This window comes from Erpetoichthys calabaricus, chromosome 1 (genome assembly GCF_900747795.2).
Source record: "Erpetoichthys calabaricus chromosome 1, fErpCal1.3, whole genome shotgun sequence".
Classification (NCBI taxonomy): Eukaryota; Metazoa; Chordata; class Cladistia; order Polypteriformes; family Polypteridae; genus Erpetoichthys; species Erpetoichthys calabaricus.
In genome coordinates this window covers 176,783,756-176,811,503 of record NC_041394.2, presented here as the reverse complement: position 1 = coordinate 176,811,503, position 27,748 = coordinate 176,783,756, and the positions used below count along the sequence as shown (strand labels likewise).

Below are 27,748 nucleotides of genomic sequence, written 5' to 3'. Positions count from 1 at the left end.
TCGCTCCCTTCTCAATTGTTTAATGAATTTTTTGCTCTTCGCTGTTTGCGGCTCTTCCTTCATTTCTCCCTACTGCGTTCTTTTATCTCGCTAATATGTTATTGCAATCCTTAACGGGAGCGTTTCAATAAACTTAATTTAAACTTACGTTTTACACGGTGCTTTGTTTCCCTTATGAAGATGCTTGTATGCTTCACTCGCTCCCTTCTCAATTGTTTAATGAATTTTTTGTTCTTCGCTGTTTGCAGCTCTTACTTCATTTCTCCCTACTGCATTCACAGTCTTTTCACGTGATTACGTGGGAGGCGTGATGACGTGACACTCAACTCCGCCTCCCACGGCCATCAAGCTGCCGTCCATTACAGTATATTGTCAAAAAAGAGGTTCCAGTTATGACCATTACGCGTGAATTTCGAAATGAAACCTGCCTAACTTTTGTAAATAAGCTATAAGGAATCAGCCTGCCAAATTTTAGCCTTCCACCTACATGGGAAGTTGGACAATTAGTGATGAGTGAGTCAGTCAGTCAGTCAGTCAGTGAGTCAGTGAGGGCTTTGCCTTTTATTAATTAGTATAGATATGTTCATTTGCCTGAAGTTCAATAATTTCCATTTGAATTTGACTTAGGACATCAGCAACATCATAGTCAAATGGATTTTGAAACAACCTAATTTCCCTAGCATTGGCATCCAAATCAGCAAGTCGCTTCTGAAATTGTTGTTTAAGATCTGAAATAACTACATTTGTGAATGAGAAAGGAAATTTTCTTTCACCCTTTTTATGTAATTCTGCACAGTATGGCATATGAGCAAAGTTCTTTCACCTGGCCTTCCAGAAGTGTCAGCTTTTCTCTGAATGCCTTGATATGAGTTAATAAATAAGAAATTAAGTTATTTTCACCCTGCAACTTTAAATTCAAATTGTTCATGGGGTTAACCAGATCTGCAAAAAATGCCAATTTCCAAAAACACTCTAACTGATAAAAGTGGTTCATAATGTTTTTTCTCGGTAAGAAATATATCAATTTCATTCCTGAGATGAAAGAAGAGTGAAAGATCCTTTCCACAGCTAAGCCATCGAACTGCAATATAATATGTCAAGTCAACAAAATCAGAATCACATTCCTCGAGAAAAGATTAAGTGCATGAGAGCGAATGAAATTTACCATAGAAATAATAGGTTTCAAGACACAGCTCATATCAACGTATTTTCCACAAAGTGATTGTTGGTGGATAACACAGTGAAGAAACATTGGTTTTGATATTCCTGCATCCTCATAAGCTTTTGAGATTTGTCCAACCAAACCCATCTTTATACCAGACGTGCTTTTTCCTCCATCAACTGTCATGCACTGCAAACAATTCCAGTCCAATTTATATGCTGTTAGTGTTTTTTGAATTCCTTTGAAAATATCCTCTCATGTTGTAGTGCCATGCATGCTGTGAAGTGACGCTAATTCTTGTGTGACATTAAGTTCATCGTCGACGCCATGAAAAAATTACTACAAGTTGCGAGGTATTACAAACATCAGTTGATTCATTCAGTGCGAGAGAATACAGACTAAAACATTGTGCTTTGCCTACAGCTTGCTGGATAATGCTATTTCCCATATTTTTGACCCAACGAGCAATAGTATTTGGCGCAAGACTTATCATTTTAAAATGGTCCAAGTTTTTTAATCAATAACTGCACTACAGCATTTATTTTACTGTCTAAGTGTACATTTCCTGTGCTTATAGGTGTGTTTTTTTTCCTTCAGTATATCAGCTAGATATTCATAATTCTTGAGGTGAAATTACATACAGTAATCCCTCGCTATATCGCGCTTCGATTTTCGCGGCTTCACACCATCGCGGATTTTATATGTAAGCATATTTAAATATATATCGCAGATTTTTTGCTGGTTCGCGGATTTCTGCGGACAATGGGTCTTTTAATTTCTGGTACATGCTTCCTCAGTTGGTTTGCCCAGTTGATTTCATACAAGGGACGCTATTGGCAGATGGCGGAGAAGCTACCCAACCAGAGCGTGTATTACGTATTAAATAAAACTCCTCAAATATATTGTGAGCACGGGGGCTGTTCGCACCCCTAGAGGATACGGCCGCTCCACAAAAAACGCTGAAAGATTACCTTCACATTGCTCTCTTCCTTGCTGGGTTTACATATGGCTGCTTTGTCAAGCGATATGCTTCCCGCACTGTGCTTCGCATACTTAAAAGATCAAACAGCACGTATTGATTTTTGATTGTGTGCTTTTCTCTCTCTCTCTTGCTCTGACATTCTCTGCTCCTGACGGAGGGGGTGTGAGCAGGGGGGCTGTTCGCACCCCTAGAGGATACAGACGCTCGTCTAAAAATGCTGAAAGATTACCTTCACGTTGCTTCCTTCTGTGGAGCTGCTTTGTCAAGCGTCATGCTTCCCGCACGGTACTTCGCATACTTAAAAGCTCGAAGGGCACGTATTGATTTTTGATTGTTTGTTATTCTCTGTCTCTCTCTCTCTCTCTCTCTCTCTCTGACATTCTCTGCTCCTGACGGAGGGGGTGTGAGCAGAGGGGCTGTTCGCACACTGGCCTAGAGGATACGGACGCTCCTCTAAAAAATGCTGAAAGACTACCTTTACATTGTACATCCTTGCAGCTGCTTTGTCCGGCGGTGCTTCGCATACTTAAAAGACAAACAGCCCTATTGATTTTTGTTTGCTTTTTTCTCTCTCTCTCTGACATTCTCTGCTCCTGACGCGCACTCCTTTGAAGAGGAAGATATGTTTGCATTCTTTTAATTGTGAGACGGAACTGTCATCTCTGTCTTGTCATGGAGCACAGTTTAAACTTTTGAAAAAGAGACAAATATTTGTTTGCAGTGTTTGAATAAAGTTCCTGTCTCTCTACAACCTCCTGTGTTTCTGTGCAAATCTGTGACCCAAGCATGACAATATAAAAATAACCATATAAACATATGGTTTCTACTTCATGGATTTTCACCTTTCGCGGGGGGTTCTGGAACGCAACCCCCGCAATCGAGGAGGGATTACTATATACAGATTACTGTTTTGATAATGTAGTACTTGTTTCTTAACAAACAATACACTGTATGACACACATCAACAAATAATAAACACAATACAAATCTTTAAAAACACCACAAATTTATCAAATGTTCATAAGTTCTTTTCAAGAAGACCCTAACTAACATTCTTAACAAGTTTATAAGTAAAAGAAACCTTTCCCTGTTAAGCTATCAAACCTATTGTTTACTAAGCAGCAGTTTCAAATTTGTCTTCTCTTCTTTCAAGTAAAAATGTAAGCTGCTATACTTAAAAACAAGCTTGTTGCCCAAACTCAAATGGTGTCTGTTTTAATTTAACGAACAAAATAAAAAGGTCTGAATTCATTAAAGTAACTTTGCTTGACATTTGTCTGCTTGCACAGAAGGACTTCTCTGATTCCTTTTTTCTCAGTTTATTACTCCACTTTCTTTAACGTAAAGGCTAATATTTATATAGTCTCTGGGTCTCTTATAAAACAAGCTTTGACTTGCTTTGTTTATGCTACTGAAAATTTGCTGCAAAAAAGGTACACGGGCTCAATTACTGTAATACCTCGTGTAGAAAAACACTGCAACTAAATTACCGTAAAGCCTATAAAAGCAGAGGCTGGAAAGAGAGTTTTATGTGCTCAGCCAATTTACCAGTTATTGGTCGAGTCTTTTTTTAGTGAAAAATCAGTCAATTTAGATCAGTGGTCGATCGAATGGAGCATCTCTAGCTTTAATTTTAATGTGTAGGGGGTTGCATAATTTTTCATTCACAAAAACCGCATGTCCATCTCCTCTCTTCTTGCCACTTTCACTTCTGCTTCTGTCCACCCATATGATTTTCAATCCATCCAGTGCAGCTGTGGAGTCTGGTGTTTAATGGTTAATTATGGAGAAATTCCCCCAAATTAAAAAGGGTGTTATTTTTATTTTTATTCATGCAGGTGACATTTCTACTCCATCAATGTTAGGTGGAGCTCATAAGTGACTCAAAAGTAAGATGCATACTTGCAGACACATACACAGGGGACAAGTTTGTTGGAATCAGATTTTAAGTTGTGTCTAATAATAGGCAGTGTTCTTCCTAATACCTTTTGCAAAATGATCATTACAAAACAATTTTTTATTAACACAATTTGTTGTATGTTACTCAGTTCTCTGTCATATTTTTATCTCGATTTTCAGGAATATTCATTGCTAGAATTCATACTTCTTTTATTCTAAAAACCTTTTTAAGAAATTGGTCTCATCCATTACGTGAGGTGGACGTCTGAAGCGGAACTCCATTAGCAACGGTGTTATTTTTTCTCTTTTTTTATCATCCTGAGGTATTCTATTTACTCAACCCAAAGGGGTTCAATTACAGTATATGCAAGCATATATAAACATGAGCGGCAGAAAAAAGGCTCAGAAAGATTCCAGAAAATTCATTGAAACTGAAAATAGCCTTACCTTCCTAGTTGTCAATTACTGCTCGCAAGCCAGCAACAGCAACTCCAACTGGTCTTTCCACTTTACCCGCGGAGCACGGAGAAGACCGAAACAATCTGTCTGAGCCGAAGGTAATAATCGCCTCAATTGTCACCACTCTCGGGCGGGGCATAAAGGAGCTGAATAATAATATAAAGAAGGATATAAATGATATAAGGAAAAAGGACATAAATTATATATGGAAAGAAATAAAGGACATACACAAGACAAACGAGAAGCAGGATATTAAAGACCAGGAAAAACGTTTTAAGTAATAGCTTTGAGGCAACCTTTAAAGGTATGCTAGAAAAAATTGAGGAAAAATACAGGAAAATATGTCTACGTTTGAGAATAAACTTAGAGTGCTTGGCCCTCAGTTTGAAGACGTTAAGCAAACGTTCATGATTCGTATTGAAATAGCTGAACAACTGGCATCTACCACTGATGGAAAAGCAACGGGTGCAAATTCTGAATGCAAAGTGCTTGGAGACAGACTAGCTGCACTGGAAGATGGATGTAGAAGGAGTAATTTTAGAGTTGAAGGTCTCCCTGAGAATCGTGAAAGTCCAAACTCGGCGACTTTCGTAGCTGAACTATTCTCTAAAATAATTGGAGAGGACTTCAAATCAGACACTGAGATAGCAAAAGCTTACCGCATACGTGGATCAAATACCACTAAACCTAGGACTCTCATTGTTTTGAAAAATTACAATTTAAATTACATATAATGTTGCTTCTCAGACAGAAACAAGAGATTACATTTGAAAATAACATTCATATTTTCCGTGATTTCTCACCTTCAGCAGCTGCTCTATGTGCTGCATTTTACAACATTAAACAGCACTTATGGAAAGCCGAGATCAGATACAGCCTCCTGTATCCTGCCAAACTGAAAGTGGACATTCAAGGCAAGCTCTACATCTTTACTTCTCCTGACAAAGGAGAAAAAGAGCTAAGAAAACTGATCCCAACACTTTTTTGAAATACGATCTTGAGTCTTATCATGAGGCATGGCAAAGAAGATCTTATCTGCTATTTGATCCATTTGCAGTGATACTGGCACCATAATTATACATCCTATTTTATTCTTGGACACTTTTTGTTTATGTTTTAATTACAGTTACATTCATATGTATGTATACATAATTTTTTTTTAGATGACTGTTTAACATCATGCCCTTGGTTTATTGTATTAGGGCTTACTATGCTTAACCAGGGCTACTGTTTAACATCATTTCCTGGGTTTACCCTCTCAGGACTGTTTAAGATTATATTTTATGCTTATAGTATTTTGACTGTATTGTCAATATATATCTCTATTTTAATCCTTATACTCTGCTGCTGGGGGGCTTATTTTGTTTTGGACATGCTCTGTCTCATAGGTATGTCAGAGGACTGGGACTGTAAAGTGTGGTCTAGCCTCATGTGGGGAGGCAAAATAGAGGGCGGGGGGACTAGGGGCGGAGAGAAAGAGAGCAAGCTATTTCTGATCTGTCCTTTTAATCTTTATAATCATAAGTGTCAATGTAACAATTGGCTTCATGGCAATATCTCCTGGAAAAATGGGAAAGTAAGGTCAAAGCTGTGTTATGTAATAATGTACTATCCTAAATTAAGACTACAAAATGACAACAAAAGTTCAGAAGCAATGTCTCCATGACCAAACAGTTAAATTTGTGAGCTGGAATGTTAAAGGTCTCAATCATGAATTAAAGAGAAAGAAAGTATTATCTCAGCTAATAGGTCTAAATGCTAAAATAGTATTTTTACAGGAGACCCACTTATTAAGCAAGGATCAGTTTCGGCTGCACAGAGACTGGCCTGGCCTGGCCTGGCCAGATATTCCATTCCAGCTTTACAAAGGAAACTAGAGTTGTGGTAATTCTTATACAGAGAACAATCTCATTTGTAGTATCAGATGTATTATCTGACCCTGAAGGGAGATATGTGATTGATTGTCATGGGTAATTTATTTAATTGTAAAGTCAGTCAGTCATTTTCCAACCCGCTATATCCTAACACAGGGTCACCGGGGTCTGCTGGAGCCAATTCCAGCCAGCACAGAGCGCAAGGCAGGAACAAACCCCGGGCTGGGCACACACACACATCAAGCACACACTAGGGACAATTTAGGATCGCCAATGCACCTAACCAGCATGTCTTTGGACTGTGGGAGGAAACCGGAGCACCCGAAGGAAACCCACGCAGACACTAATTGTAAAGTGATTTTGATAAATATCTACGCATCCAATATGGATGATAGGGACTTCATCCAAAATGTATTTGCATCCACTCCCATTGTGAACCCTCAGAAAATTATAGTGGCTGGGGACTTTAATTATGTTTTAAATCCAAACCTAGATAGGTCTCCTGCCACAGGGGTGATGACATCTAACACTGCAAAAACAATTAGACAGTTTGCAACTGATCACAACTTACCAGACCCCTGGAGATTTCTAAACCCAAACTTAAGAGCATATTCTTTTTACTCACCAGTGCAACACTATTACTCAAGAACTGATTATTTCTTTATAAATAACAATTTTTTGCCTACAATTAAATCTTGTAAGTATGATGCTATTATCTCCGACCACGCCCCTTTGATCATGGAGCTAAAATCACTATGCCTCACATACTCATCTCGCAGCTGGCATCTTAACCCACTTCTATTAGCAGACGAGAACTGTACAGAATTTATATCCAAGCAAATCATTTTTTTAGAGACAAATACATCCCCAGAGGTCTCTGCAGGAATACTCTGGGAAACTCTGAAGGCTTTCTTAAGAGGACAAATTATTTTCTTTCCCACAAAAATAAATTGGAAACCATGAAGGTATCAGAGCTGATCAGTGAAATTACCAGAATAGATCAAGAACATGCCAGGTGTCCAAATGAAGCACTTCATAGGAAAGACAGGCTCTGCATTCAGAACTCGACCTCTTGACAACTAAAGACATAGAACTACTCATTTTTAAATCAAGACATCATTACTATGAACACTGCAAGAAAGCTAATAAGATCTTAGCTCAACATATCAACATGCAGGAAATTCGCAGTGCAATCCCAGCAATTACCAACACAGACAGAGACAAAATCATTTACCATAAAAATATAATGGACATATTTAGAGACTACTATAAGTCTTTATATTCTACTCAGTTTAAAGAAGACAAGACACAATCTAATACATTACAGTTACCACAATTGGATACTCTAAATGCAGAGGAACTGGATAAACGTCTGGCACTATCAGAATTACTAGATGCTATAAACTCACTTGAGAGTGAGAAAGCAGCATGCCCTGACTGATACCCTGCCAAATTTTATAAAAAATTCTCAATTAAGTTAGCTCCCTTTTTATTAGCAACATTTACAGAAGCTAGACACAATAAAATTCTACCTCAAACTTTTTGCCAAGCATTACTTACCATCTTTCTTAAGCAAAATAAGGACTTTTTACAATGTGCATCATACAGAACAATCTCATTTCTGAATAATGATGTTAAGATACTCTCCAAAGTCCTAGCTAGAAGGATTGAGAAAGTGCTTCCTTCGGTAATATCACAAGACCAAACTGGATTTATTAAAGGCAGACACTTAGCTTCCAATCTTCAACACCTGTTTAATGTAATATATTCACCCTCAAAATCTAACACCCCGGATATGATGGTATTGTTGGATGCAGAAAAAGCATTTGATATGGTGGAATGGAACTACCTTTTCACTACATTGGAGAAATGTGGGTCTGGCCTGAACATTTGTGCATGGATCAAACTACTGTATACCAGTCCAGAAGCTTCAGTTTGTATTAACAACATTTTTTCAGACTACTTCAAACTAAAACGTGATACTAGACGAAGATGGCCCTTGTCACCACTGCTTTTTGCAGTCACCATTGAGGCACTGGCAGTTCAGTAGAAATGCTTATGAAATAAAGTGGATTATCAGAGAAGGACACTTGAACGGAAAATTTCACTATATGCAGATAATGTGGTACAGTATATTGTATATCAGACCCACAAAATACTGTGCCTGTAGTACTAACAGAATTTCAAAAGATTTCAAGTCTCAGAATTAATATGAGTAAAAGTGTGCTCTTTCCAGTGAACTGTCAAGCACACAGTATTACATTGGACACCTTCCCTTTAATCATTGCAGATCAGTTTAAATAACTAGGGGTTAACATCACAAGTAAACATAAAGCACTTTATCAACAAAATTTTGCTGTCTGCATGGAAAACATTAAGCAGGACTTGCACAGATGGTTTACCCTTCATCTCACCTCAACAGGAAGAATTAACAGTGTCAAGATTAATATCTTTCCTAAGCTTTTTTTTCTATTTCTAAGCATTCCAGTACACATCAATAAATGTTAGATTCAATCATAACCTTATTTATTTGGAATTCAAAACATCCATGTATCCAAAGGGTGACCCTACAAAGACCTAAGGCAGAAGGTGGCATGGCTGTATCTAACTTTCGATTTTATTGCTGGGTGGCAAATATACAAGCTGTAAAATCCTGGACATTGACACAAATAGATTTATTTATTTATTTCCCCAATGGAAATAAACTCCTGCAGTACTACTTTATATTCCTTGCTTTGTACCCCAATAAATACAAGTTATCGCCAATATACTAACAATCCAGTTGTGCTTCATTCACTCAGAATATGGAACCAATGTAGGAAGTACTTCAAGATAAAGAAGCTTTTATCTGTGGCACGTCTGCACTATAACTACCTTTTTCTACCCTCTCAAATGTATGCAGTTTTTAACATCTGGAAAACATTTGGGATTAAATCACTTTGCATCTATCTATGTATAGATGACGTCTTCGAAATCTATGAACAATTACACTTCAAATTTAACTTTCCAGCAACACATTTCTTTTACTACCTTCAAATTAGAAACTTTGCTAAACAAAACTTGCCCAATTCTCCTCACCTCCCACCTACTTCTATTCCGGACAAAATATTGATCAGTCTTGAGGACTTAGACAGCATTTCTGTAATATACAAAAACATTTTAAAGTCTCTCCCTTTCAAAGATTCCAGAGTACAGTGGGAAAAGGATCTGTCACTCGACATTTCAGAAAAGGAATGGAAGGCACTAATGCACAGCATTCATGAGCTCCATATGTCCAAAGCATACAATCATTCAACTTAAATCATCTGTTGAGCATATCTGTCTTGTTTAAAATTGCCCAAAATGTTTCCAGGGCAAGATCCAACCTGCGATCTTTGCGGTCAAGTTCCAGCCACATTGGGCCACATGTTCTGGGCATGCACCAAAAGCTTTAAATGCCTTTCAGACAGCCTTGGTGTCACAATCCCTCCTAATTCACTAACAGCTGTGTTTGGTACACTTTCAGATGGGCTTAAGGTGGAGAAGGACAAACAAACTGTAATTGCCTTTACTTCATTATTGGCACATAGTCTTATCTTGCTCAACTGAAAGAATCCTAACGCACCTCTTTTAAGTTAGTGGGTAACTGATATTATAGAGTATACTATTTGAAAATGGAAAATATCAAATTCTCACTTAGAAGATATGTGCAAAACCTTTTTAAAACCTGGCAGGATCTAATCAATAACATTTTATAATAAACATTTAAATTGAGGAAGTGGATTCCCTTCCCTTATTTATTTATTTAGTTTTCCTACTATTGAAGTTTTACTCTGTTCGCCTACCTCTCTTTCTCATGGGTGGGGGTTCATTTGATTGGAGCCTAGTTTTGTAAAATTGGACTTGCTTATATGGAATGTTATTTGATTTTAATAAATTCAATAAAATGTTTAAAAAAAAAAAAACTTTGTTACTGTGATTTATGCACAGTTAACACCTTAGCTAACAGTTGCCTTTCTTGTGTTTGCTATCCTAGAATATTTACCATTGTGCTAAACTAGCACTGGGGGCTACTCTGCAGCTGGTTGATGCTGTGATGACTAAAAAAGTAAGGAATGGCATTGCTCTTGTAAGGTAAGACATTCTCATGTATTGTACAGAATGTGATGCCTATGCTAAAGTGTTCCCCTAGTTTATAAACAAAATACCTCACTGGACAGTTCAGTTCTTTGTTTTGGAGTCCTTCAGATTGAATTTGAGCAGAGTCCTAGATACAACATACTGTATTAATAACTATCAGCTTAAAAATTCTTTACATTTATATAGCGCTTTTCTCACTACTCAAAGCGCTCAGCAATTGCAGGTTAAGGGCCTTGCTCAAGGGACCAACAGAGCAGAGTCCCTATTGGCATTTAGGGGATTTGAAATGGTAGCCTCAGATCCACCACTCTGCCCTTAAAAAAATCTGTGATTGAAAAAAAAAAAATGTTTCTGTGATAGCCCATTATTGCATATTGCTTGACAGCCTGTAAAGTGGTTTGCCTTTATTGGCACTCTAAAAACACTGTTTTTATTTTCAGCCAGATTTGATGTGGAATAGAGAATCAGATGATGGCTAGTACTGTATATTAATGTTTAGGAATTTGTCCCTGTCCCTTCACTTGTGATTTCTGTCTCAATAATGTTATTAGCAGTATACTTACTCAACATATGGCTTAAATATTTTTAACATTACATAAGTTTGAGTTGGCTAGAGAAAAAAGCTGTTCATATCAGAACTGGCAAGACTTGAAAAACGGAACACTGACAATTTGAACTGAACACAGCACACAAAGTACTTGATTGTGTGAACAACAACCTTTTATGCAGTATAATCATAATAATAATAATTGTCTTCATTAGTGCATTTTTTAAAATTAAGCACATAATTAAATCTGACCTTCTTTACTGTTAGAACTACAGAGGACTCATTTGTTAAAGGCTATTAAACACTGCTGCATGCCAAAACTGTAATAATGTAGGGTGTTACTGGGAAATCCATTGTGTGCTTACATCAAGGTAAAAGCAGCCAAATACCATAGCTACCTCCCAGGAGCTTATTCTGTTTGGACTGACATACATAAATATGCTGAATATGCAACAAAACATGCAGGAAGTGATTTTATCAGTGTTAAACAATAATAAAAATATAAAATAAAAATTGCTAGTTATAGATTTCCTGATGATTGTATTCCCTTCTAACATAAAGTCAACAATGGCACAGTGCCCAGATGAGGATGATGTGGAAGGGGACATGCAGACCTTCTGTTTTTTATATATATATATATATATATATATATATATATATATATATATATATATATATATATAATATAAAATATATAAATTCTGCTTTTTGCTCTCTTTTCAAATATTTTTGAATTTGAGTTCTCCTGTAACAGATTACTGAATGTTTGCTCATCCTCACAAATGCTGAAGAAATTATGAAAGCCTAAGGAAAAAGAAGAAACATAAGACTTTTAAGACTTATACAGACTTGCCTGCAATCTTCCATTAAATCCCACTAATGACAAATACAGTATTAACCCAGGTTTCATGTTACAAGGAAAAGTTAAACTTATCACCCCAGTGTTGCAAAGCAGTATGGATGCTTTTTTTTTTTTGGTCCTTTCCTTTCATGTCTCAGCTTAGTCCACTCCTGGAAGGCCATTCTGACTGTAGGTTTGCATCCCAATAAAATTCTTAATTAGATACAGTTTATGTAAGGTTATGAAATGTGCCATTTAATTCAATATTTTATTACTTGAACCTTTTTAAGGTTCAGCTATGTTAGAGACTCCATTCAGCTGACATGTTACTTTGTTTCTGTTTTTCAGGGTACTTTATTAAATACTGCTTAATAATAAATACGCATGAGGTGAAGATGGTATCTATTTAGTAGATAAATTACCTTTTGAAGGATTAACAACTTAAGGTTCCTGACAAGCAACTGCATAGTAATGAAACAAAAAGAGCTGAAATGATGAGACAAAGTTATAGAGGCACTATAAGAGTCACACTGTTATTTCTGTGACAAAAGATGTAATGCAGGAGGAAAATCTGATTAAACTATTTTAACAAAATTAGAATTTAGTTAACAATAAAATTGACATATTAAAACATCGGTCACTATGATCTTCTAAGACTGAAAGTATATTAGGCCCGTGCTCCCTCAGTTGTGCTCTGAGTACCAAACTTGATGTCTTAGGTGGCTATTCTTGGCTTGAAAATCATCTAAAATATATGTTGTTTTCTTTTCATGCTCTCCGATGCAGTTTTCCCTTCAATACTTCATACTTACTAGGGGGCAATATTTATGATCCAGTTCTCCAAATACATTTAAAAAATTATTAGTAATACAGAAAAATGAGGTGAAAGAAAGGATTGTGAACCTTATTTTCTCAGTATTTGAGTGCTATTGGATGTGGAGAGAAAGAGAAAACTTAATGAACCAAAAGTTGAATGACTAGAAATCCCATAAATCAGCTCCATTTCAGGTGTCCTAACTTCTTTAAGTGTTATCTTATATTTTGGAAATGGCTAATTATAATTATTATTGGTATAGCTTAATTACATTGTGCATTTCTTGTACACAGTTGATGCATTACATTCAATTACCAGTCACATAATTTTTGGTTAAAACAGAATCAAGATTTTAATCATCAAATAGCCTAGACCAAGACCTTTCAGTTCTATCACTATCTGGCTAGCTTAACTCAGCCTTAGGTACACATAGAAAAGATTGCTATGCGTGAAAAATTCAAACCTCAAACAATGGATGAGCACCTCAGCACCTAGAAGGAAGAATGAATTTGCCACTCTGTTTTTATAAATTGGCGCTAAGCTTTCATTGATGTTGTTTTAAATTTAGAGTTTGTGGATGGTGTTACTTTTTTTGGTGCAGTTATTGGTTTGATTCATCTAACTCATTGTCTACATTGCAGTTGTAATGTAGCCTGTTTGACTTGACTGGCAGTGTACGTGAGAGCAGCATTAATGTAGATATGTGCATTCAACTTACTGGTAGAATATTTGAAAAATTGTCATTTTAAATTCTGTATGAAAGATTGCAATCCACCCAGCTGCAGTAATCCCTCTTTAAAAGGTAAAATGTGAAACCAAAAAAAAATTAACTTGAAAAGTTCCTATATAAAGTAGAATTCTACATAAACTACCTGTAGTTACAAAATATACACAATTAATGTAAGTATTAAAAGAGCTTTCACCATAGAGTAGTTTATTTTTCCTGAAGTCCAGTACAGTAGTCTCTCGCTATATCGCGCTTCGACTTTCGCGGCTTCACTCTATCGCAGATTTTATATGTAAGCAAATCTAAATATATAACGCGGATTTTTTGCTGCTTCGCAGGTTTCTGCGGACAATGGGTCTTTTTACTTCTGGTACTTGCTTCCTCAGTTGGTTTGCCCTGTTGATTTCATACAAGAGATGCTATTGGCGGATGGCTGAGAAGCTACCCAATCAGAGCATGCAGTTAAGTTCCTGTGTGCTGCTGATTGGCTCAGCGACGGAGTGCTGCATTAACCAGGAAGTCTCATCTCACTCATTCAGTATTAACGTGCTCCTGGTACTGCTTCAGGGGCCGTGTCCAAGCGCCAACAGAAGATGCAAATGATTGCAGAAAAGGTAAAAGTTTAGGATATGTTGAAGGAAGGGAACAGCTACACCGCTGCAGGACACCATTACAGCATCAATGAGTCCACGATTTTATTTAAAAAGGAGGAAAAGAATATAAGATCTACGGCCGCAGTGTCCTTTAACCAGGGCGCAAAACGAGTTGCAAGTGGACGTGATAAGGCAGTAGTCTGGATGGAATCTGCTTTAGGGATTTGGATTGAAGAGTGCTGGATGAAGAACAACGGCGGTGCTAAACAGTCGCCTGAAGAGGCTCCTTTAGAAGAGCTGTAACGCTATCCTTTGTTGTGCAGTAAAATTAAACTCATTGTTATCAGACAAGTCGTCGTGTCATTGTTGGTGAGTAACCATAATTATCTACGTACAGTACTTATTACATGTACATAGTTTAGTGTCACTGTACACAGATTTTACTGTATACAATTTTTCTTGCATTGTACGTATTTATTGATGGTGGCCTGTCTGTCGTAATGGCTGTAACATATGTGATATCGGAGACGCTCGATATCTTTAAAATAATATTTAGGTTTTACTGTATATAAACTGTGTTTACATACATAATTTCAACGAATCTTACCTAATATCTAAGAGAATACAAAGGGTTTATGCTGTATAATTGTGGCGTGAAATGTTTATAATAGTGTGGGAGAGTTTATAAGGGCTTAAAATATATAAAAATAACCATATGAACATATGGTTTCTACTTCGCGGATTTTCACCTTTCGCGGGGGGTTCTGGAACGCAACCCCCGCGATGGAGGAGGGATTACTGTATTTTATAATGTTAACTTCAATGATGACGAGTCTTTTAATTCCTTGGCCAAACAGTCAAATCCCCACACATTGTCATGACAGTGGATTATGCTGGTGAAGGGCAGTGTTTCACAAATGTGATGTTTTTTGTTGTGGTCAAAAATAATGGAATTGTCTTTCCAATTTTTTGTATCCAGACTGTCTTCTGCAAACTTAATGAGCAGCAGTGTAAATTTTTTAAGATGATGTTGCTTATAATAAAAGCATTTATTTGACACATTTCATACTGTAAATATAGCACTAAACACTTGATAAAAATCCAATGATTATGAAAACCACAGAGCCACATCTTTCCAAAGCTTTCCTCATAGTTACTCACCTATGAGTAATGCAGTACACAAATGAGCATCAGCTGAAGCAAGATAGGTCTGGAGATCCTATGAGTCAGAATTTTGTCGGCTGTCCACATTTCGGTGGTGTAACAGTAGCTTTAACTTTAACTGTCTCAAAAGTGGACTCATGAATTCCAAAATGTAGTCTTGTAGTTATCATATAGTTTCCAAGCAAATAAGTACTGGCTGTGTGGTTGAGTTAATTTATCCTGTGATGGACTTGTGCCCTGCATTGCACCCATAGAACTGAGTTCAGTGGGGTCAGTAAATGCAGTGTGTATATATATATAATTTTTTTTTTTTTTTTTTTTACATTTTATGCAGCTGTGCTTAATACTAAGGCTGCAAGCACACAGGTATTTATTTTGTAAATAGTTATGAATCATCTCTGTAGTAGCTGGGCTACTGTGGAATTAATTTGTTGATTTCTGACATTAATTCATTTTATTAAGTGAGCACTAATTTTTGTGGTAATATTTTTGCTGGAGTAAAAAGCGCTTTGTATAAATATATCAGTAAAGAATAGTTCTAACCTAGGAATTTGTAAGCTAATAAATGCTTTGGCTCTATTAAACTTTGATCAGTTTTCGCTGTTATATATGAAACTAGCTAAAACTGGGTATATTTTTATAATGTGTTAAGATACGATGAAAATATTTCTATATTTTAAATGTGTACCTTTTAGTCATTGTTGTCTGAAAGGTAAGTGTACTATCCATTATCTGCACCAGTGGTTTCCTACCTTTTTCTGTACTGGATTTTTTTTTTGGTCATAGTAAACATTCAGGGATGGGAGGAGGTCATAGTGACTCATTAGCTTGGGGGTTCATCACTATTAGCAGGGTGGGGGTGGTCCACCTGGGAACTTCAAACAGCACACAAGCTGGGAACAGTTCCCCTTTCCCTTTCGATGGGGAGGGTTTTCTTAGAGTTTCCAGTGGCTCTGAGCGGCAAGATCATTTAAACCAACATTTTACTGGGGGAGTATGCCTGTTTCTTATGGGTGTAATATTGGGAGCAGAAGTACCGGTGACATTTCTTAGACACTACTTCATGAACTGACAGTCAGCAATAACAGTGTTGCTTGCCTTTCTACTTTTAGCAAAGTGAAACCAAAGCTCATGGCCACAGCATGTGGCACCCACACTCAACCTTTAAAAAGCTCTTGTGAAGTATATACCTTGAGTTGTACAGGCAAGCCAATGAGAAACAATGAGATGACCCCAAAACAGGAATGGTTTAACAGGTGAAGGCCACTGACATTTTTTCCCTCCTCACGGTTAGTGTCACTACTGGTAGCATGAGGCGATACCTGGACCCCACAGAGGTTGCACAGGTAGTCCAACTTCTCCAGGATGCTGCCATTGCCAGAAGGTTTGCTATGTCTTCCAGCGCAGTCTCAAGGGCATGGAGGAGATTCCAGGAGACAGGCAGTTACTCTAGGAGAGCTGGACAGGGCTGTGGAAGGTCCTTAACCCACCAGCAGGACAGGTATCTCTTTTCACGTGACACCTCACTTTCCATGCCAAACGTGGTTCTGGATAGGAAAAAAAAGAGACGGGATTCCACTCCATCTTCAGTTGTCCGGCCATTAGTCAGTGGTGCTGTTCGCATGGTCCATCAATCGTTTGTCCTGTGCTCCTCATTTGCATAAATTCCTTCCTAATGCAGCACTGTCAATTAACATTAGAACAGCTACACTTTATATCCCAGAATATTAATACATTGTTTGAAACATTTGGGTTGGGATATAGTCAACAGTGTTCTCCTGATCAAATGAAGACACTGTGCAACTTTTGGCAGAGATTGGTTCAATGGTGTGATTGGATTTTGAGGTGTATAAATTAGAGATAATCTGTATGACAACCTGAGCCAACAATTCTTTTTCTTAAGTACTTTACTGTTCCTTAATAACTTTAAACTCATTATTTTAAATTTTTGTTTCATAGACCTCCAGGCCACCACAGTCAACACAGTGCAGCAAACGGCTTCTGCATCTTTAATAATGTGGCTATTGCTGCACTTTATGCTAAGAAGATGTTTGATCTCAAAAGGTAAAATTGTACTGTTTTCTTGCATGGCCTGTTTTTTAAAGCGTCACTGGAAAAGTCAGCCATAGATGATTTTACTTTTCATTCCAAAGTTTTAATTAGAGTCCGATGTAATTATTATCCTTTTTTCTCATGAGGATTTTTAAATATTGTACAGTACATGTCTTATCTAAAATGTCTTTTTATTAGTATTTATAACTCCTAAATTAAGTAATAAACCATTTAGCTGCTGCTAGTCATACTTACCCCAATATTGCTATCTTTGCACATTCTTGAAAGTAGGCACAATGTGTTTTTTTTTTTATCTAAAAGTACAAAACCTACTTGAATATTATTCTGTCATGTCTTTAGCTGAGAATATCCAGGTAAACTAGAGTGTCACATTTTAAGTAGCAAAACAGCTTAGAATGGGTATAGATGGACTGAAAACCTGAAAAAGCAACAGACCTCCAGGAAGTGATATAAATAATAAGAAGTAAAAAATTGTAAATAATGAATGTTTCTTTTCTCAACAGAATATTAATTGTGGACTGGGACATTCATCATGGGCAGGGAACTCAGTATTTTTTTGAAGATGACCCCAGGTAACTTTTTTGTTCAGTTTGACCTACAAAAAGGAATAACAACATTTTCTGGTCTGTTGTACAGATACTGGAGGTCATGGTCTGATAATAATTTGAAAAATACAAATCAAAGTTGAGTAGATTGAGTATTGAAATTTAGCAGTAAAATTTGAAGTACAATGGTTAAAAATGTACTCAGTGTCTTGCAAAAGTATTCAGAGTCTTGACAAGTTCTTTAACTTTACTGAATGCCAAATCTACACTGCAGTTTTGTTCACTCATACTTTTATTTTAAAGTGCTGAAGTTATTTTTCCTATACTTTAAATCATTATATTTGATGTTAAAACAAAATCTGAGGAAAACAAAAAAATAAATATGCTTTTGGCATAAGTATTCAATCCCTGTGTTGTGAGAGCTCTGTAAGTTTACACATGTAAAAAACATTTCTTGCCCTAGGTTAGGTGCTAGTCCATAATAGGATCCACTTACTCCCACACTTACACAGGGTAATGCATATGAAATTTAATCCTTTGATTAAAAAAAATTTATCTCCGCTTTGCAGTGCAGAGTATTGACAATGTCACATCTTCATATGGTATTGGGCAATGACAGCCCATACTTTGAAACTGTTTAATACTGAACCCATATTGGAATATGATGCTCTGAAAATCAGGTCATTCATTTTTTCCTACTTATTTGTTTTACTCTGCATAATAACAATATCTGTAGATTGCCATAACAGTATCAGAATTCATGTGATTCACACCTCACTGAGAATCTGGTATTAGTGCAGGTGATACTTGAATGAAAGCAGAAGTATTTTTGCCAGTCACACCTTTTTAAACTAACCACATATTTCCAACCTGGCTAACATATATTTTCAGTTAATGATGTGTGCATAATGTTAAGTCTTTTGAGATTTGTATGTTAGTACTTTATTTAAATCTTTTGAGCAACTTCTCTTTAAAATATAACCTTTGACAAAAGCAGATTTTTCCATTATATGTAAGTAAGATGTTGGTAACTGCAACATTCCTCATTTTATCAACTATATTACAGATAACTTTTTTGATACATAGTAGGAAATATTTTCAAAATATACCATAGTTTTGACAATAACATTCTCAGATAATTAATGAAAGTTAACCCTAAATAAAATACATTCTTCCAAAGTTTCTCTGAGATGGTATAGTTCAGGTCAAAAGTATAAATCACAAGCATCTTCCACTCAGCTGTCCACATGTTTGGTCTATGCCCTTGGGTGTACTATACAGAACTACAATTTTTATCCATAAAAAGTATTTTTATCCATGATCAGCATTAGGCCGGATTTATACTTCACGCGATGCGACGCATGCTGCAGCGGACGCTCCTGCTACGCAAGCATTGAAGTGTTTATACTTGTGCGTGTACTTTACGTAAATCTGGAGTAATCCGCCAGGTGGCAGTGCAAGATATTACCACGGTGAGAACATGTTCGGCTTCTCTGTGTTGTGAATTGCCCAGAACACCTATTAAATTCCGATGACCCCTTACCGCAATATCTCAGAAAAGGATGTTTATTAATTAAATCCAGGGATGTGTCCTATTCCAGCAAGCATTGGGCACAGGTGAGAAACAATCCCTGGACGATGCCTCGGCTGATCGCAAGGTGAATACAAGCACACACATACACTAGCGTCAAATCCCCAAATCTGCATATCTTTGGAAGGAAACTGGAGCACACTGAGGAAACCCAGCAGGAAAACGTGTAAACTCCAGGCAGGGAATATATCAGTGACGTGACTCCCTGCAAGACAGCAGCGCTAACGCTCCGCCACTGTGTCACCCCATGTGTATAATTATTAACAGTATTCATTATTTAAACGAAATTACCGATTTATCTGTAAAATGTAATATACATACTTTAATGCTTTTCATCATGAAAGTGATATCAAGTATAAATCTAAGGATTCTAAATGTGCAGAGAGTTGGAATATCATACATCATACATGTGCTCAGTGTGGCGATCTATTGCTGGCGATTCACTGCTGTTAGGAGCAGAGGAAGCCCTAGAAAAAAAAAAAAGAGCACAGAAGACGGTATGTGAGAATTTTAAAACGTATCGTGTCATTACGATCGGGAATATGCAACGCTTGAATATAAAAGCACCATGAATACATCTGTATGTCAGCATTTTGCTTCACCACATCGAACCATTTATCAAATACTGAAGCGCGCACACCGATCTCGTAGGATCCGCAAAGCGGCTTTGTGTCACATGTAGATAGTAAACAGAGACTCTGACGTCACATTCCAACTTTTAGCACACTGCGCCCCAAACTTTTTGTTGGTACTGCAACTCACGCACGCGTTGCGTTAATTTCTGAGGACGCATCAAATGAAAACTCATAACGCGTGGCGGCCATGATACGGGCACGTACGCGTTCTGAGCATGAAGTATAAATGAGCCCTAAAAGTAATACTCCACCCAAATGTATATACATATGTGTGTGTGTATGTATGTATGTATGTGTGTGTGTGTATATATATATATATATATATATATATATATATATATATATATATATACTGCTCAAAAAAATTAAAGGTGGCAACAATGAGACAACCCCCAAAACAGGAATGGTTTAACAGGTGAAGGCCACTGACATTTTTTCCCTCCTCACGGTTAGTGTCACTACTGGTAGCATGAGGCGATACAATGGACCCTACAGTGGTTGCACAGGTAGTCCAACTTCTCCAGGATGGTACATAAATACGTACCATTACCAGAAGGTTTGTTGCGTCTCCCAGCACAGTCTCAAGGGCATGGAGGAGATTCCAGGAGACAGGCAGTTACTTTAGGAGAGCTGGACAGGGCTGTCGAAGGTCCTTAACCCATCAGCAGGACAGGTATTTTTCCTTTGTGCAAGGAAGAACAGGATGAGCACTGCTAGAGCCCTACAAAATGACCTCCAGCAGGCCAGTGGCGTGAATGTCTCTGACCAAACAATCAGAAACAGACCTCGTGAGGGTGGCCTGAGGGCCCGACATCCTCTAGTGGGCCCTGAGCTCACTGCCTGACACCGTGGAGCTCGATTGGCATTTGCCGTAGAATACCAGAATTGGCAGGTTCACCACTGGCGCCCTGTGCTTTTCACGGATGAGAGCAGGTTCACCCTGAGCGCATGTGACAGATGTGAAGGGGTCAGGAGGAGCTGTGGAGAACGTTATGCTGCTTGTAACATTGTTCAGCATGACCGGTTTGGTGGTGGGTCAGTGATGGTCTGGGGAGGCATATCCATGGAGGGATGCACAGACCTTTATAGGCTAGACAACAGCACCTTGACTACTATTAGGTATTGGGATGAAATCCTTGGACCCATTGTCAAACCCAATGCTGGTGCAGTGGGTCCTGGGTTCCTCCTGGTGCACGACAATGCCCGACCTCATCTGTTGAGAGTATGCAGGCAGTTACTGGAGGATGAAGGAGTTGATATCATTGGCTGGCCCCCATGCTCGGCTGACTTAAATCCAATAGAGCACCTCTGGCACATTATGTTTCAGCCCATCCGACGCTGCCAAGTTGCACCTCAGACTGTCCAGATCTGGGAGGAGATCCCCCAGGACACTATCCGTCGTCTCATTAGGAGCATGCCCCGATGTTGTCAGGCATGCATACAAGCACGTGGGGGCAATATAAACTTCTGAGTACGATTTTGGGTTCCTGCAATGAAATTTCTGCAAAATGGACTAGCCTGCCGCATCATTTTTTCACTTTGATTTTCGGGGTGTCTTTGAATTCAGCCCTCTGTAGGTTGATAATTTTCATTTCCATCAAATGATATATTTTTTTTAATGTTACCCCATGTAGTTTCTAGTGAAGGCTGAGAAAAATTTATAATCTATGTTTTCATGTAGAATGTAAGTAACAAGTGTTTATGCTTAAATGGAAGTGTTTGGTGATCAACACTGGACAACAGCATGTTAGTTGTATTGCATAATCCTCATGTCATGTCATCCAGTTTTTTGCTCACAGTTTATAAAATGCTTGCATTTTTTTCTATATTATTGTTAAATCGATACCTCCATTAAAGAAAGCAGCCCACAACTAGAAAGCCTGTTCAGGAGGGGTTGTGCTGTTGAATTAAAGACTGGAATCTTGATCAGTGAATCAGAGAGAGGTGGGTTTTCATTTCATAAGCAAAACCCCATGTGAAAGGATTTCTGGGTTGTGGACTGTTTAGAGACAGATATTTTTGGACCCAGATGTCCACATGGAGCACATTCTCCTTGTATCTGTCCTTCAGTCTTCCTCTCAGATCCCAAATGATGTTCTGGTTAACTTAATTGCCAAACCCAGATTAAACCCTGTGGTAATTTTGGGTGTGCGTGTGTGAGTGAGTGGGCCCTGTAGTGAACTCTTTCCAAAGATGATTCATGTTTTATGCCTGATGCTGTTAGGATATTTGCCAGTTGCCTGAACTGTAATAAGCAGTTCTGAGAATGTTATATGTGTTTCTTTACTAATTTATTATTTAGGTGATTGAAAGGTTTCATTTGGCTTTGTTTTTAGTGTTCTATATTTTTCTTGGCATCGTTATGAAAACCAGGAATTTTGGCCAAATCTTCCAGAATCTGACTATAGTACTGTTGGGAAGGGCAAGGGAGCTGGTTTCAATGTTAATGTGCCATGGAATAAGGTATGTATCTTGACTTCTTTAACAGAGAGACTTTACTAGATAAACCCATTACAAAGAAATTGAGGCTTTTGTGCATCAATGTGTGTATGTACATTTGTAAGTGTGTGTGTGTGTGTACAGTATGTGATATATATACACACTCACACTAGAACCTAAATTATCTGCGCCCTGATTTACCAAGGTTGCTCATTATCTGTGCTGAACCTTTAAGTATAATACACTAATTTATTAAAATTCATAAAAGCTTTGCTGTGAATACTGTGCCAAGTGTGTAAATACTATTTTCTGGTGGTGACTTTGGGAATGTAGGCGTGACTCACTTATAACTCCTTGGTTATTGTACGTGTGCTGTCAGAGCTGATCATGCCACTGTTTCATTCCCTTAGGATTTTTGTGTTTATACATTACAATGTGCTGTGGTGATCTGCCAGTGGGAACTGCACACCCACTTTCTCTGGCTCAGAGGTGAGCACTTTGCAGCGTGAACTAAATGGAGAGGTCCATCCTTCAGTCACACACAGCCTGTCTCTGAAAATACTGTGAGTGGTGCGCTTCCCTGGTGAAGTCAGCTGATCTCTCTTTGTATCAGCCCACACCTGATGCACTATGCACTATGCAGCATCGCCTCTACACTCCACCCATCCACAGTGAAAATCCTACCCATATTGCCGGTTGAATTGCTATTGACTCACATCACGAAGCATCTTAGTTCGAAGATTTGTGCTGTTGTGAACCGCTGGTGGTGGACTGTGAAACTGCCTTCTCTGACTTGGTGGTGAATGCTTTGTATTGTTAGCTAAATGAACACCTCCAGTCTGTCTCTGACCACTGTGAGCAGTGCGCATCTCTGATGACATTGGTTGATCTCTCTCTGTGTCCGCCCCAACTTCTCCGTGCAGCATTGCAACTACAGTGGACATCCATTTTATCTGAATTTTCAGCTATCCAAGGTAGCATCGGTACACTTTACCTTGGAGAATCAGGGTTCTGCTGTAAGTAATACATACATCTACACTTTGAAACAATATTGAGGAAAAGTCTTGGGCACTTGTGAATCATCTTCTTCTCCTTTCGGCTGCTCCCGTTAGGGGTTGCCACAGCGGATCATCTTCTTCCATATCTTTCTGTCCTCTGCATCTTGCTCTGTTACACCCATCACCTGCATGTCGTCTGTCACCACATCCATAAACCTTCGCTTAGGCACTTGTGAATAAATACTGTAAAGAAGAAGTGCTTTCAAAAATAATGTTATGAATAGTTTTTATTAATCAATAAATTTCCTAGAAAATGCAGTGAAACGAAAAAACATGAACAAAACCAATGGTCAGCCAAGGAAACTGAGTGCAGCAAAACAGATATAACATCAAGCTTACATCCCTTCAAAATCAGAAGATGTTTAACACGGCTGTCACTGTAGGGCTGCCATAAACCGCTTGGACCATGGCGCATACATCTACAGTCGAGAGCACAACAATTAGGGTGTACAAAAATGGCAGGAGGTGGCAGCATATGAACTAATGAGTCAAATTTTTTTTATGGCTGTAACAGAAGGCAGTTTTTCCTTTTGGCTGTAACAGAAGGCAGTTTTTCCACTGAAGGAGCAGAGAACAACACAAGGATGAATGTCTGCAGGCAACAGTAAATGCAGCGGGCTGAGGGGAGGGGGGCGGGGTCCTCCTCATTCACTTGCGAGCCTTGGGGAGTATCTTACATCCACTTAGCTAGCTAACGAGAGAACTACTTAACAGATTTAGATCGGGTTTTTTTCTTGAATTTGCTTGAACATTCCTGTTGGTTTTGTGACTTCTCTAATAGATAGATAGATAGATACTTTATTAATCCCCAAGGGGAATTTCACATACTCAAGCAGCAGCATACTGATAAAAACAATATTAATTAAAGAGCAATAAAAACGCAGTGCAAGTTGAAAAAAAAAAACATGCAAGGTAGACAGTGCAAGGCAGGTATAATAGACAATAATCTTGTATAGTGTTAACGTTTACCCCCACCCCTGGGTGGAATTGAAGAGTCCCATATTGTGGAGGGAGGAATGATCTCCTCAGTCTGTCAGTGGAGCAGGACAGTGACAGCAGTCTGTTGCTGAAGCTGCTCCTCTATCTGGAGATGAAGTGCAGTGGATTCTCCATGATTGACAGGAGCCTGCCCGTCACTCTGCCACAGATGTCAAACTGTCCAGCTCCATCCCTACAATAAAGCCTGCCTTCCTCACCAGTTTGTCCTGGCATGAGGCATCCTTCTTCTTTATGCTGCCTCCCCAGCACACCACTGTGTAGAAGGGGGCACTCGCCACAACCGTCTGACAGAATATCTGCAGCATCTTATTGCAGATGTTGAAGGACGCCAGCCTCCTAAGGAAGTATAGTCAGCTCTGTCCTCTCTTGCACAGAGCATCAGTATTGGCAGTCCAGTCCAATTTATCATCCAGCTGCACTCCCAGGTATTTATAGGTCTGCACCCTCTGCACACAGTCACCTCTGACGATCACGGGGTCCATGAGGGGTCTGGGTCTCCTAAAATCCACCACCAGCTCCTTGGTTTTGCTGGTGTTCAGGGTGTAGGTGGTTTGAGTCACACCATCTAACAAAATCCTTGATTAGGTTCCTATACTTCTCCTCCTGCCCACTCCTGATGCAGCCCATGATAGCAGTGTCGTCAGTGAACTTTTGCACGTGGCAGGACTCCAAGTTGTATTGGACGTCCGATGTATATAGGCTGAACAGGACCGGAGATATCACAGTCCCCTGTGGCGCTCCTGTGCTGCTGACCACAATGTCAGACCTGCAGTTCCCGAGACGCACATACTGAGGTCTGTCTGTAAAATAGTCCACGATCCATGCCACCAGGTATGAATCTACTCCCATCTCTGTGAGCTTGTCACTAAGGAGCTGAGGTTGGATGGTGTTGAAGGCACTAGAAAAGTCCAGAAACATAATTCTTTCATCACCACTGCCTCTGTCCAAGTGGGAGAGGGATCGGTGTAGCATATAGATGATGGCATCCTCCGCTCTCACCTTCTCCTGGTAGGCGAACTGCAGAGGGTCGAGGGTGTGGTGGACCTGTGGCCTCAGGTGGTGAAGCAGCAGCCACTCCATGGTATTCATCACATGTGACGTCAGAGCGACAGGCCGGAAGTCATTCAGTTCACCAGGACGTGATACCTTTGGGACTGGGGTGATGCAAGATGTTTTCCAAAGCCTCGGGACTCTCCCCTGTTCCATGCTCAGGTTGAAGGTGCGCTGTAGAGGACTCCCCAGCTCCAACGCACAGGCCTTCAGCAGTCATGGCGATACACCATCTGGACCCACTGCTTTGCTGGCACGAAGTCTCCTAAGCTCTCTGCTTATCTGGGCTGCTGTAATTGTGGGTGGGGGGGAACTGTCTCCTATACTGGTATCAGCAGAAGGATGGGTGGAGGATGCAGTACCCTGAGGTGAGAGTGGGTTAGGGTGGTCAAACCTGTTAAAGAAGTTGTTCATCAGGTTCGCTCTCTCAACGTCTCTCTCAATGGTGGCACCCCACTTCGAGCTGCAGCCAGTGATGATCTTCATCCCATCCCACACTTCCTTCATGCTGTTATTATGCAACTTCTGCTCCAGCTTTCTCCTGTACTGCCCTTCTCCTCTCTGAGCTGGACTCGGAGTTCCTTCTGCACGCACTTGAGCTCATACTGATCACCGCCTTTAAAAGCCCTTTTTTTCTGGTTCAAAAGGCCCTTGATGTCACTTGTAATCCATGGCTTGTTGTTAGCATAGCAACATACTGTTCTTACTGGAACTACAATGTCCATACAGAAGTTGATGTAGTCAGTAGTGCAGTCAACAACCTCCTCAATGTTCTCACTATATGATCCCTGCAGGATATCCCAGTCCGTAGTTTCAAAGCAGTCTCTCAGAGCCTGCTCTGCCTCAGGGGACCACTTCCTGAATGAGCGTGTGGTCGTAGGTAGCTCTCTCACTCTTGGTTTGTAGTGAGGCTGAAGCAGAACCAGGTTATGATCTACTTTCCCAAGCGCAGGCAGCGGGGTGGCGCTGTATGCGTCTTTAACGTTGGCATATTGTAGGTCAATAGTCCTATTTCCCCGGGTATTACAATCCACATACTGGGAGAAGGCAGGTAATGTTTTTTCCAGCGTCACATGGTTAAAGTCTTCAGCGATTAGCACAAGCACCTCGGGTTGTTATGTTTGTAGTTTAGCAACAGCGGCGTGGATGACGTCACACGCTATCTCCATGTCCGCCTGAGGAGGGATGTAAAGAATAACAACAATGATGTGTCCAAACTCTCTGGGCAAGTAATAGGGACGCAGACTTAAGGCAAACAGTTCGATGTCCCTGCAGCAAGTGGAGATTTTGACTTTTACATGTCCAGGGTTGCAATACCTTGTATTCACATAGAGAGCGAGTCCTCCTCCTTTCCACTTCCCGCAGGTATTTGCGTCTCTATCCACTCTAACTGTGCTAAACCCGGGGAGCTCGACGTTAGCATCTGGGATGCTAGTCGTTAGCCACGTTTCACAAAAACACAACAAACTGCATTCTATGTAGGTCCTGACATTTTTCACCAGCGCAGCCAGTTCATCGATCTTATTTGGTAGTGAGTTCACATTTCCCAGGATCACAGAAGGCACCGAAGGCTTGTATCGCCACTTTCTTGCTAGCCGCTTAGCCTTTAGCTTAGCGTCGGCTCTGCTGCCACCATACCGCCTTCTTACCTCCTCAGGTAAATAGGGAACCACATCGGCACGGGCCTTTGTTTTCAGCGCTTGAAGTTGACTACCTGAATAGACGAGTCTCGGCGTGTAAAAGTCCATGTCCAAGTAGTAAGAAAAAGGTAGAAATATAAAGTCGTACATGGAGCTGCTGGAAAGGCTGCCACTCACTACCATTACAATAATCACACTAAGAATCATAGTTCGGTTGCAGGAGCAATATATTTACGCTAATCTGAGACAGAGGCGAGGGGAGAGGGAAGCATGACATCAGGAGTCGGTCTGTCTCTGCATTTTGAAACATAACTTGCCTCCACTTATATATATATATATATATATATAGCTATGTATATATATGTATATATATATATATATATATATATATGTATATATCTATACTAATAAAAGGCAAAGCCCTCACTCACTCATCACTAATTCTCCAACATCCCGTGTAGGTGGAAGGCTAAAATTTGGCAGGCTCATTCCTTACAGCTTACTTACAAAAGTTAGGCAGGTTTCAATTCAAAGCGT

The 27,748-nt window shown here is 39.2% G+C and overlaps 1 protein-coding gene across 4 annotated transcripts in view; it reads left to right on the top strand.

Annotated features, from left to right (window-relative positions):
• The window catches only part of hdac10 (histone deacetylase 10), a 313,475-nt gene that overhangs the window by 166,175 nt on the left and 119,552 nt on the right, over nucleotides 1-27,748 (top strand). For all 4 annotated transcript variants that reach the window (XM_051924423.1, XM_051924431.1, XM_051924418.1 and 1 more), the window contains 4 exons: nucleotides 10,392-10,489; nucleotides 17,141-17,245; nucleotides 17,758-17,826; nucleotides 22,362-22,488. In XM_051924423.1, the coding sequence (XP_051780383.1) occupies nucleotides 10,392-10,489; nucleotides 17,141-17,245; nucleotides 17,758-17,826; nucleotides 22,362-22,488 (399 nt within the window). The remainder of the gene's footprint in view (nucleotides 1-10,391; nucleotides 10,490-17,140; nucleotides 17,246-17,757; nucleotides 17,827-22,361; nucleotides 22,489-27,748) is intronic.